The 13,704-nt window shown below is 29.8% G+C and overlaps 1 protein-coding gene across 1 annotated transcript; it reads right to left on the reverse strand.

The window, feature by feature from the left end:
- Positions 1 to 7,813: 7,813 nt before the first annotated feature.
- Positions 7,814 to 9,534, reverse strand: LOC110698433 (protein CASPARIAN STRIP INTEGRITY FACTOR 1-like). Its single transcript, XM_021875855.1, has 3 exons — positions 9,261 to 9,534; positions 8,970 to 9,028; positions 7,814 to 8,260 (listed from the first exon to the last, which is right to left on the reverse strand). The coding sequence occupies exons 1-3, from the start codon at positions 9,337 to 9,339 to the stop codon at positions 8,117 to 8,119; spliced, it is 282 nt and encodes a 93-aa protein (XP_021731547.1). The 5' UTR covers positions 9,340 to 9,534; the 3' UTR covers positions 7,814 to 8,116.
- Between the last annotated feature and the right edge of the window lie 4,170 nt (positions 9,535 to 13,704).

A 13,704-nucleotide genomic window follows, 5' to 3' on the forward strand; every position in this document is an offset into this window, starting at 1 on the left:
CTTTTCATTATTAACTTGTTTTACACTCTCAGTGATTGATTTGTAGTTGGTACAGTGAGGGGTGTGTGTAACGTCGTTAAGAATATGTCGACCACCCTTTCGCCTTTCTTTTTGGTGAGTTTGGCGGATGTGGAAGTTGCTTTTTTAAAAGTCTTTTTTTTTTGTATTTATATATACGGATTACGTATATTTCTTCTACGGAGTATATTTTTATACAACAAAAAAAATACGGAGTAATGTATTGACTTTTAGCGCGTTGTCGGCATGGTCGGCTGACACACACCAAAACACTTAACAGGTTGACCATGACCGAGTACCATCTGAGCACACGGAACCATTTTCTTTCTATCAAGAAAATTATGGAAGACTAACCCTCTGATCGAGTAACCTCTGACCGACTGAGTAACCCTGACCGACCGAGTAACCCCTGAATAAGTAACCCCGATCACACGATGTGGCCATCCACATATAAAGATTTGTGGTTCACTTTTGTTATTATTCACGTAAATTTTTAAAAGATTTTTTTTGTCAAAAACTATCTAATAAAACCCAGATTTTGTGAGAAACTACTTAATAACAAATATGTTGTAATAAACTACGTAATAAAGGTAAAATGTTGTAAAATACTACCAATATCGGATTTCTCCTGTCGACCGACCTCAAAACACTCTCAAAACCACCGCTTTCATTCCCAAAATTAACACAACTTGCTTAAAATCGCCTCCACCACACCTAAACCACTTTTCAACCCAAAACCACCACCTCTAACCCCGAAAACCACCATCCCGAAGCACTAATCTACCCTCATCAACAACTCGAAATATCCTCTAACCACCCCGAAAATAACCTTACCACCTTGAAAACCAACCCTCACAATGGTTTTGGGGGTGTTTTAAGGTGGATCAACGTCATAAAATTAAATCAACGATGGAAATTCGGTCAAAGGTAGCATCTTACAACATTTTATCTTTTATTAGGTAGTTTCTCACAAAATTTATGTTTTATAAGGTAGTTTCTCACAAAAAGTCATTTTTAAAATTATAATTTATACCCATTTTACCACATAATCTAAAAGCTACTCCATATGTAACAATAACAAATAAATAAATACTATCTCTATTCTTTTTTATCTTTCCACTTATTGTTCATATAAAATGAAAAATAACAAGTCAATGTTGTTAGATAGGTATTAATATAAAGCATGTTGTTAGATAGTTATTAATTGATGATCGATTTTTATCTTTATCATAAAATATGTTGTTTTAAGTATTAATATTAAGTATCATAATATAACTTTTTTTTTTTTTTAATTTCATTAAGATTTTACTGATATTAAAATAAGGTTAAATTAGTGCATTATCATGTGTGCAAATTTTGATTGTGTAAATTATTCTGGAACAGAGGGAGTAATATCACATGTTTACTTGACATGGTTTAGCAAATAAGAGTCTTTGGGAGTAGACAAAAAGAGTATGTAAATAAATGAATCTTAATCCTCAAGTTGTCCCTAGTGAAGATTGATCCCACAATAGTATTACTTGATGAACGTAACCAAGTATTGCTTGGTAGCCTATCATCTACAATACACTATTTTATAAACACATATGTTTTCGTAAAATACACTTATACACTTGTTTAAAAGTTCTTACCTTAAAAATATATAGCTAAAACATTTTTAAAAAATTTTGAAACATATTGACTACCTACAATTACATAATAATATGTCCTTTTACTAACTTACCTTTCAATTTGAATTACGTATGGTACTAGATAATTTTGTAGGTTTTAAACTTAGCAAAATTGATCATCAATAGTTTAAACTCATACCACGCGGCGTGATCATCAATAGTTTGAACTAAGTAATAGACTAATAGGCTAGTAACTCAACAATTGAAGAGCAAAGTAATTGTCATGCTTCATGCATCTATAGCTTAACAAAACTATTTCGTCAAAAAAAAAAAAAAAAATAACTATAAGCTTAACGTAGGTGCAGTGCAAACTACAATTGTTTAGTAATTCGTCAATTGTCATTTGATGGAGTTTATAGCATGAATATAGTGTACGTTGAAAATCCAATGAGGCAAGTCAAGTTATATCTATACTATTGAAGTTGCTCCAGTATGTAACATTATTGGGAAAGTGTAATTTCTTTTTCTTAAATGTGATTATATCGAATAATTTGCTTATCATAATTTACATTTTTGGGGGGAAAAAAATAATCATATACTACTATATAATTTGTCCGTCATCTTTACTTTAGATTTTTTTTTTTTTTTTTTTTTTTTTTTTTTTTTAATTTTGTTGCCATCTATTGTCATAAAGAAAAACAAATAATCAAAATACGAAGTATATAGTAGCTGGGTGATTTAAATTATTTTGTATTTAGTTTTTTGCCGGTGGAATGTAGCCTTTTTTTTTTTTCTATAATTTCAAACCCAAATGGGAATTCAATATTCAATAAATACTTGGTCCAATACCACGGTTTAATTTCAATGTGTATGCATGAGTTGACTTAACTTTTGAAAAATCAAATATTCATATATTCTACAATCTTCACCATATGTTTAGGTGAGAATGTGACTTGAATTAGAAACTTATTCGAGCGAATCAACAAAGGCAGAGTTTAACTCATACTTCCTCCGTCTTAGGTCATTAATTGGAACACTTGCATTTTTTATTTTTTTTTATCAGTTTTTAATTAATTGTAACACTTCTTAATTAATTTGGTAAATAATGTAGTACTCATATTATACATCTCTCTTTCTAATCCCATTACCTTACATCTTTTTATTAAATCGTCATTTATCTCTCTCACTAACTTGCATTATTTTATTTTTTTAGTGTTTATACTTTATATCTCTCAAACTACTAATTAAATATATCATCACTAGTTATACTTGTTTTATATTATTAAATATCCTTGTTGGCTCTCACTCTACAATTTTCCTTAATATATGTGTCAAGCTGATTGCGATTGATCCCAAACGAAATGAGTATGTTGTTATATGAGTATCTTATCTAAAAAAAATTTAATAAATAAATAAATAAAAATCTGTAAATCTTGAATTGTACTGTTGAGGATGGGTTGTGGAATTTTTGAAAGGCTAGTGAAAAAGCAACTTAACTTCTTTCTTGCATGGTACGCGGAGTGCATGGAACGCATTCCATGCTTTTAATCACCTTTCAAGAAAGTAATATGTGTTGTTTGATAATTAATTTAGTGAATTTAATTTATTTGTTATAATAGAGAAATCAAACTTAATTCAAATTATAACTTATATTCTTTCAAAAAAAAAAAAATATAACTTATATTAAATGTGATGTTAACGCTAGTACAGCTCACCGATCAGCTTAATATAAAAATAAATAAATAAATAAATAAAATTAAAAATAAAAATTTAGAATATACTAGATTGATGAAAAGGAAATATTACTAATCAATGTGATTAAACTAGTTTGTAGAGGGTAATACCTTAATTGTTGAGACACATATGCCAACTTACGGCAAATTAAGGATCCGTTAATATTTAATAGTAGAAATAGCTATGATTATTTTTTCATGAAATCTGAAGAATTAGAACTTTCATTTCTGTTTCGAAACTATTAATTACATACATGTATATATCATTTCTCAATAATTGAGCTTTGTGCCTTTGTGGTTGACATTGTAAATTCGTAATGGACACTATTTTTATTTTTTTGGCAAACATTGGTTAAGTTATGAAAGGTGTCTAAATCATTAGAATATTTGATTGACTATACACTAGTATATAGGATCAAGTAATCAAGTGTTTATAGATATTAATTATTAAAGGTCAATTGTTACACCACCATGCACTACACCTGCTTGCACTGTCTAATTTGCTATTAAAGATGGGCTTAGAAACAATGGGATATCGTTCATGGCGTTTTTGCATTAGATTTAGGTGCATATTAATCAAAAGCCAAACTAATTCTAGCTAAAAGCAAAAATATGATACCAAAATTTACTTAAACAACTTATAACTCAAAGATCGAAATTTAACAGAAAAAACTAAATTATCTAAATGTTTACACTTGATTGATCTACAATCACAATAATATTCATCTTTATCCCCGAACTTTCATGAACCATATATAAGTTTTTATAAGTTTTCAACTTCACATACATGATTTATAATAAAGTTATAGTAGTATACAACCAAGTTTTCTATTACGTGGATTGAGGTTCACTCTTATGTAGTGGCATCAAACAATAAAAAGGACAATTTGTGCACGTAATTTGATTAAAAAGACAAATGACAAGTATTGAAGTGACCATGTAATCAAAATTTCTACATAAAATGATAAAAATACAATTTGGTTGATGCTACCGTTAGTTCAACTTCATTTATCATTTATGTATGCTTTGTTAACATTTGAAGTCAAAGGAAGTTGACAAGTAGTTGCCTTAAACTATATTTAATGACGATTTTACCCTTTAACTTATTTAATGGTTTTATAGCAAATTAAAGGGTAATATAGGAAATTTGTACACGTGGACCTCTTATAATGGGGTGCGTTTGCTTTAGGTCATTAATCTAATGTAGCGTATCAAGTGATCACACGAATTTTATCCACTTATATATTTGTTCTTTTTTGGATTTTGTCACACCAATCAATTTCAGATTAACTACTAATCACCATATCCAACTATATACATAACTACGTAATACATATAGACAACGCAGTTTTGTAAAAAAACTATATGTTAAATTTATGAAATAGGACTCGAAGAGTTCGATCAATTTCTAGAACTTTAGTTTGACAAGGATTAAAGTTGTTCGAAAATTTGCCATAATATTAGTGGACTTTCTTTTCTTGTTGAATTTTGATTACCATAAAGTGGCTCGTCAAAGACTCAACAGAGGCAAATCAGGCCAAATGGGTTCTTGGTAGATATTGGACCAAAAGTAAAGAAGATAAAGATTTGAACTTTTAACATCTAGTTAAAAATATTGATACTCCGTAAAAGCAACACATTATTTATAATAATACAAAGCATGCATGTAATATTGTAATAGCACTGAATAAAGAATTACGACGAGTTAGATCAGACCTCTATGAGCCTGAATGAATCACTGGCAAAGGTAGTGAGTATATAATAAGCATTTTTCCTTATTGGGGTTTTAGTTGACACATCATCCCTTTTTTTTAATGGTAAATTACGGGGGTGGCCCCCCCTCTTATCATAGAAAAGGGGGGCTATGAAGAATTGAACCCCCATCATATGGGGGGAGATGGAGGGACTAACCATCCCTCCATCTCCTCATTCCTCACATCATGCATTTTAATGGTTTAAATACTACTTTGTACTCTATACGTAGTAAAGATAATTATTAAGATCAGATAAAGAGATAAACATAGCTAACACTATTTTTATTTTTTTATCAAGGTTAAAAAAAAAAAACGAAAATCAGAACACTAGCTCTATTCACAAGGGATATCTGAAGCAATTTTTGGGCTAAGGTTACGAACTAGCCCAACTAGGCAACTATCCTCGATCTAATGGCCTTTTGGCAATTTCCCCAATTTCCTAGCTGTCCATCAGTCCATCTAATTATTTTTGCTAAGCTTTTGGTAATTGAATGGAGTTATTGTTTTTATTTTTATTTTTTTTTTAAGTGTTTCATTTTGGCTAGGTACGTATATAACTTTAAAAATTTAACTTAATTATATCATTTTTAAACTTCACTGAGCATAAATTATACAAAAGTGATACCTGAAAACTATAGATCGAGACAATTTTAATTAGACTACATATGACTATTTTTTCTTAAATATAAATGACCGTGGCTTCAAGTCAAGTATATATATGAATATTGCCAAATTGCATCCTTAAAGATTGTATATAACATTACCCTTCAAATTATTAGACCATCCAATAATAAGATATCCCCAATTATGGGATTAAGGTTTTGATTGATTGAAGAAAAGCAAGTTGCGTTACACACAATTTCATTGCATGTCACAACACATAGGATGACAGGAGTAGTATGAGTGTATGTTAAAAATATAAGTATATTAGGAAAATTTCAAAAATAATCATAGTAACATACATGTATTTAAATGTGTAGGTAGAGAACATTTATATAATAATAGTTTATTTTACGGAAGCAAAACATCCTGCTTATAAAGTTATAAGCCACTAAGGTTATTAGTATGTTGCATGGCCTACATAGTTATGGGTTAGAATCCCCATTAGATGCTCTAGGAATGAGTTTGTGACCAGGCTTTTGAATAGGTGGCGTTGATGGATCGTCGAATTTTCCATAGTCCTGGGTACTTAGCATCCTTTCTTGAACTATGGTTACTTCTACATTTTCGTCTTCCGCCAATGGTATTTCCTACACGTCCAAACAAACATAATTAATAACATACAACAGATATACGACTTAGGAAAAATAATCTATGACTTATCACTGTATAATTGTTTAAAGATAATATAAGACAATCTTGAATTTGTTTTAAACAATTTTTATACTCTCTACGTCTATAATTAATTAAGTAATATGACGTATGTATGAAAGATGTTTTGTTTCTGATGAAGAAAATGGAAATCATTATTTGGATATATAAGTTGATATTTGTTTTGATATCTTAGATTTAATGGTACAATTGTATGCGTCAATTGTTTCATGTTGACTAGTTTACCTCAAAGGCTCCAAGGCCTCCAACAAAATCCTCAGCATAACGACCTACATACAAATCAAAAGGCAACTATAAGTTCGTTGTTAGTCAAGAACGTGCAAGGTTTACTCAAAATGAGGTTATTTTAGAACTAATAATTCATCATGGTCGCGCCTGTACGGTTATGTATGGCCATGGCCAAAAAATTCCTGCCCATTTCGGCCCAGATGGTCACATTTTCGTGACGAAAAAAGCCGGTCCAATTGTCCAAACCCGAACAAATTAAATCAGAATGGTACATTACCTGCATATGAAGTTGATATAAGTAATGCGGAAATGATGAGGAAAAGAAGGCTCAATTTTCTGGTTGGCAAGAAATCCATGTGGAGGTCTCTTTTTTATAAGTTTTCTCCTTTTTGTTTAAGGGATGCACAAGAAATGGTATGGTATGATATTACAAAAATGTATATATAAGAGATTAATTTAGGTTGTTCATGATATTAGAGAAGGTGAGAATAAATAGGATAAATGAAGGATATCTATTCATTTGTTAATTTGTCACATTATATTCATAGAATGTAATTATATTTATTGTACTAAAATTTAAAAAGTGCCATTATATTTTTCTTGAGCGTAAAGCGTAATTATAGTGAGTGTCCATGCTTCTAATCAACATTTAGGGGTCAATGAAGTTAATGGATAGAATTTTAATAGGGAAATCAAACTACAGTATTATATTATACCAAGTACGTAGAAGAATATTAGTATGCAATTTAATTGCATGTCATGGATTCATGTGAATTATTGGTTATCAACCTTTGCATTTCTTTTTCTTTGGTGACAAACTGACAATTATAAATTTATAATGTGATAACCCTAAATTTATAGTTTAAGCGTTTTAATTTCAAAATAATAAATAACAGAAACGATTAATGGTGTAATATGGTTTGCAATTTGAGCCATGAACCACATTAAAATGCATTTCTGGTTCAATTTTGTTTATAACTTTTCTAAATCACAAATCGGTTGCATCATAAATTTTAAAACACACTGAATTGCTAGAAAACTATCCGTGCAGTTTGTATACGCAGTTTGGACTGCACTCTAAACAACGATTCGAACAACCAATATAAGATGTTTTAAGGAAGAAAAAAAAAAACTAGCGTAACACAAAAAATTCACTATATATATGTCACAAAAACATATAGGAGTATATGATATAATACTATAGGGAAATAAAAAGCTTATATAGTATATACACAAACATATAGTTTTAGATTTGTAGGTAGAGATCATATATAGTGTCCCTTAGCTAGCTGGCTAACTTAGCTTATAGTTTTATTTAATTAAAGCAAAATTAAACATCCTTCTAAGCCACTTAGATAATTAGCATGCATGCTGAATATCTTAGATGACCTGCTTAATTAATTAATTAAAACCCTTATTAATTAATTAATTAATTAATTAATTAATTAGGAATGAGTTTGTGACGAGGCCTTCGAAATGATGGCGATGGATCGTATCTTCCATAATCATGCGTGTTCATATGCCTTAACATCCTTTCATGGATAACGGTGATCTCTTCATTATCATCTCCCTTTAATAGCATTTCCTGCATATTTATTCAAGCAAATAATTTAGCATCAATTATGGATGTATTTACTTAACTAATCTTAGCCTTCAACCAAGGCAGACTTAATTCAATTTAATTGTATTCTAGTTTAGTACGTAAGTCATATTTCTATTTTTAAGTCATCTCATATATAATACGCCGTTTTATAGATTTTGCAAGTTAAACTTTGAATCTTTTCTCGGGATGCTTTATAACTTGTATAGTTTGTAGCTAAGAATACCAAAGAAAGTCTACATTAGTATGGACTGTATGATGATGGAGCGTAAAAGTTTAAATAGTGAGTGATATATAGTTATGAATCAAAAGAAAAAGTGAGCTTATTATTTTTAACTAATTTGACTCAAGATAATCCCAAACAAATTGTGGTCTTTAATTAATTACGAATGTATTAGGATATTGTAACAAAAACAATTTTGTTTCTCTAAAACTTATATTAAATTTGCCTCGACTCATATATATATATGAATCATGTAAAAAAAAAAAATATATATATATATATATGAGAATGAATTACACTTGTCAACTTAGCCTGTATTTTGTATGCATGGGAGAGCATGCAACCTAAGATCACTTCTCTTCAAGTATATATTTTGTCATTTATTCCTAATATTTTCATTTTAGACATGACACAACATTAATGTAAATTAATTAAAGAGGTTATTTTTTAATAATCTAATGACTAGTTTACCTCATAGGCTCCAACAAATTCCTCAGCTGAGCTTTCAGTCAAGAACTTGGATTGACGACCTACAAATTAAAAAGCAACTTAAATTAAACTATTATTCATGAACATGAACCGTTCACTTAGCTTGTTTTCAACATAAACATATAACTGATGATCATCATGGCCGGCCGTGCCAACGTGCACGGCCGTGTGCCAAAAAAAGAAAACTTGCTCATTTCAGCTAGGCTGGTCTCAATTCCAGGCTGAAAAACTCGGCCCAAACCCGAAGAAATCGTGCCATGGTACATTAATTACCTGCATATGAAGTTGATATAAGTAGAGCAGAAATGATGAGGAAAAGAAAGCTGAGTTTTCTTAGTGGCAAGAAACCCATGTTCAAGCAACTCTTTCTCTCTCTCTCTCTATAATTCTCTAATATTTGGTCTTTCTTTTATTCAAGGGAAGTACAAGAAATGGTGGCTTCTTGTTAGTATGATGCAAAAGACATAAACTTTACTTTGAAGTGGTATTTCTAGCTAGATAAAGTAAGATAACAGAATGATTAATTAATATTAATAATTACGCAAAGAATTAATTTTAATATAATCTGTTAGCCTTTTAGTTTAAAAATTTTGAAAATAATAAAGCCTAAAGGGAATAGCAGACCACTTTCCTTTTGTTGGGGCAAGAAGTCTATGAAGTTAGTGGATTAAATAGGGTTTTCAAGATTGTCAATATTGTTATGCCAAGGAGAAGAATATTTGTGTACCACTTTTTATGTACCTAATATAATTCGTTCAAATGATTTACTAGTCATTCATTACTTTTGCATTTTGACTTTTTATATAATACTGTTCTAAGATTATCATCTTCCAAGTTCTTATCATGAATAGGGAAATGTGTAGGTATGTTGTGTGACCAACTTTGGAAAATTTTATTACATATACTTTTTAATCCATTCTATTTTACTAATTGATCTTATTTGATTAAAAAGTTCTCATAAACAGTGGTTAACTGGGACGAGGTAATACTTAACATATGAGACGAGGGAATACTTGATAGTTAATATTGTATAAATTAAAGCGATCCAACACACTCAAAGTGATCATCAATTATTTTATCAAGTAATATAAATTAAATGCATTGCATGCATGTAGAAATAATGTGGGATTATTTTTCATTACATAGTTGATTTTGTATAGTGGCATGTACTTTGTAGAACTATATGTACATAATCCCAAACATGTTTTTGTCACTTTTTCCTAAACCATATAAGGAAAAGCAAAATTGTAACTAGTTAAAAACTCATCCTTTTTACTATGAAATATAAAGATGCATAAACCCCTACTTGAAGTTCAATACTTCGAATATGTTTACGCGAATTAAGATATCGATATTTCATTAATAATCATTATTTTAGTCTTATTGTAAATATCACATTGTTACCTACATGCATACTAGTATATAATTTGCTTATACTACATAGAGTATTATGTATTTTCTTTGTCTCAAATTTATCTTTTGGTAATTAGTTTTCTTCTATAATGAAAACATTAATTGCACCAAAAAAGCTTCCAAAGATATTATTATGTGATGAATGCAATAATTATTGGATTATGTAGGATAATGTAACATTGCTTGCTAGCTGTGTTAGTTTTCCTTAAATATAATGTGTCAGTGTTACTAATAGTGGGATTTGTAATTGTAACCAATCATAGTTGCAAGACTTGCATCTTTACCTATTTGGCTTCCTGGTCCACTAGCAATGGAGATCCTAGTTGGAGGTTTGACTTTGAGCTGACTCGTGTTAGAATGCTTTCCTAATTTTGATGGCTTGGATAGTCTTTAACTAACCTACATGAAATAGACACTTTCAATTCTTAAATACTAAATTAAACACCAATTAGAAGAAGTTTGATTTAATTTGTATATCTTTTTAATTTTTAGTTATTTTTGGTGGGAATGTGAGGGAGAAAGCGCTCTCTCTCTCTCTCTTTTGGCAAATACTCCGTGTATAAAAAAGATTTTTTTTTTTTTTTTTTTTTATTATTGAATAGCTAGTTAGTCATATACATACTATATTGAAATATCAAGAAAAAATTAATTCGATAAACTCATTTGATTATAGCGATAAAATTATTGCGTACAAAATTGAATGTAATTATGTTCTAAATTAGTAAAGAATAAAGTATTTAAATATAACAGGTGACTAGTGACACTCGATAACCAACATTAGACGAGAGAATATAACATACAGGCCTTGCTTGGATTGGGGGTAACATATTAAGGGGGTAATAAAAGTCAAACTTGAAAAAATATAAGTAATTAGAGGTGGTGTTGTAGGAGGCATAGTGTTTACAAATGAAATAAAGTAATTGTGCAATGAGGAAAAGAGAGAGATGGAGGAATTATTACCCTCATAATGAAGGTAATAGTTACCCACTCTCCCCCTAGTGTAACTATTACCCCCAAAATGAGGGTATTAGTTCCTCTTTCTTCACCTCATACCACACCATCACTACATAATTTTCCTTACAATCACACCATCACTATCTCCTCCTTCCCTATTTTCACTTTCATTTTGCTTAGTTTGACTTTTATTACCCTAGTAATACATCTCCTTCAATCAAAGCATGCCCACAGAGTAAACAAATTTACGCCTTAGAAGCATAGCTATAAGGGGATTGATACAAATATCAGTAAATTTCCATCACTATCATTTTCTATATAGAGAGAGCCCTTTTCTAAAGGATTACTACCTAACAAATTACTAGACTAAGATATTTGATTTTGTCTTTGATTAAGATAAATAGGTAATTAATAATAGATGACTAGTGTTTCCAATAATACTTAACGACAAAAGAACCCACCAAATACCACACATTTGATAAGACATTGGTGGAGAATAAAGAGTGAGCCACTAAAAGCTATCTTAATCTAGTTTTATTGATTATTTAGGGTTCTCTTTCTTGAGCAATCAAATTGAAGATAATTTTCCTAACTATTTTTTTAAGTTGGCTAAAGAGGCATTATCTTATTAAGGAGCACAAAAGTACTTTTAATTGCTTGTTTTAATCCTTAGAATTTGACACTTTGATTGTGCTTTTTGTAATCATGGCTTACGTCTATAATCACCTTCAATGGCCGTACCACGAAGTAGCGGCTGCATGCCTGCATTTTCGCAACATAGTATGGAAATTTAATTGATCATAGCATGGAAATTTAATTGATTACTGACCATCAGAAAAAGATTGATATAAATCACTAACGAGCTATAGTGAATTATAAGGGGGTGTTACAAAAAAAAAAAAAAAAAAAAAAATGTTGGGGACGAGTTTCTGCAAGACCAATAGTTATCAGTCTTATACCGTTGTACGTGGGCAAGGCCAAGAAAACCCCTTCGATACCTGTTGGATGTCAAAAAATGGAACGCGTATTGCTAACAAATTGAAAAATGACTTACAATTTTGTTATTTTGGTCAATTATTATGAATAGAAGAGAAAGGAAACTAATGCTAGAAAATGTCCATTGATATATCCTTCGTATGAGTTACATAAGTTAGAAAATATTTTGTCTCAAACATTTTGTCAACTTAATTATATGTTGTAAAGTTATTCTATTTCTTTTTCCTTGCAATTCTTAGGCCCTGTTCTTTAGAGCTGCTCTGCTATGCTAGTCCTGCTCTGCTCTGCTTCAATCTGCTCTGCTCTGTCCCGCTTAAAAATAATAATTAATATTGAATTATTATAATAATAATTAATATTTAATAATAATAAATAATTAATATTTAATAATAATAATAAAAATAGTAATAATAATAATAATGACAATAATAATAATAATAATAATAATAATAATATAATTGATTTTTTATAATAAAAATTAATATTTTAAAGATAATAACTAATATTTAAAGATAATAATTATTAGTTTTAATGCAATAATAATAATAGTGATAATAATAATAGTAGTAGTAATTTGCTCTGCTCTGTTGTGCTGAAATCTGCTCTGTTCTACTCTGCTCTGCTACAATCTACTGTGCTAAAATCTGCTCTGCTGACTCCTGCTCTGCCCAGAATCTCAAAAGAACAGGGTCTTATCTAGCATGTTACTGTAGTAAATTCTAGAGTAACTGAAATAATGTGACATTTCTTAAACAAGGTTGGCTACGTACTTAATTAGATCAATCAATTATTAATAAAAAAAATATATACTTTTGAATTTACACAAAAAGGTGCAAAACAAAAAACAGGTTACATAATGTGTAAAACCAGATGTTAGTGAACCCCAACGGCTAAATTCGTTCGTATTAAAAATGAGTTTAAAAGCACCAGTCATTCTTTCTCCACTGCAAAGAAAAATAATTACTATCAATCTTTGGGGATATCAAAAATAAAATCGTCACAGTTTATCATCATATTTATAAATTATAATACATGAAGACTCTGTGATTTAATCAATAATGTAGACGTAAACTAATTTGATTGGTAAAAATTTTAAAACAAGCAAAATGTAAAACGTTCAACATTTCTTTTTTTTTTTATTTGAGGGAAAGGAAACGTTCCACATTTATTTAGCACAAGTGTCAATTCACAATTTTATTTTTATTTATTTATTTTTTTTTTAATCCCAATGTTTTGGCTCTAATATAATAATAATTACAATAAATCGTGGACAAAAAGCCTAGTTTGACTTCAGGCAACAGATTTAGCTGATCCCTGCCAAGTGCTAACTCTAACCAACTACAACGTTGACTTC

This window comes from Chenopodium quinoa, unplaced genomic scaffold (assembly GCF_001683475.1).
Source record: "Chenopodium quinoa cultivar QQ74 unplaced genomic scaffold, ASM168347v1, whole genome shotgun sequence".
Classification (NCBI taxonomy): Eukaryota; Viridiplantae; Streptophyta; class Magnoliopsida; order Caryophyllales; family Amaranthaceae; genus Chenopodium; species Chenopodium quinoa.

What these genes read in the sequence shown, in the direction of transcription:
- LOC110698433 (XM_021875855.1), bottom strand. Translation starts at nt 9,339, where the DNA reads ATGGGTTTCTTGCCACTAAGAAAACTCAGCTTTCTTTTCCTCATCATT. An exon ending in TATATCAACTTCATATGCAG is followed by an intron (nt 9,029 to 9,260) that starts GTAATTAATGTA and finishes TTTAATTTGTAG; the next exon opens with GTCGTCAATCCAAGTTCTTG. An exon ending in AATTTGTTGGAGCCTATGAG is followed by an intron (nt 8,261 to 8,969) that starts GTAAACTAGTCA and finishes ATAAATATGCAG; the next exon opens with GAAATGCTATTAAAGGGAGA.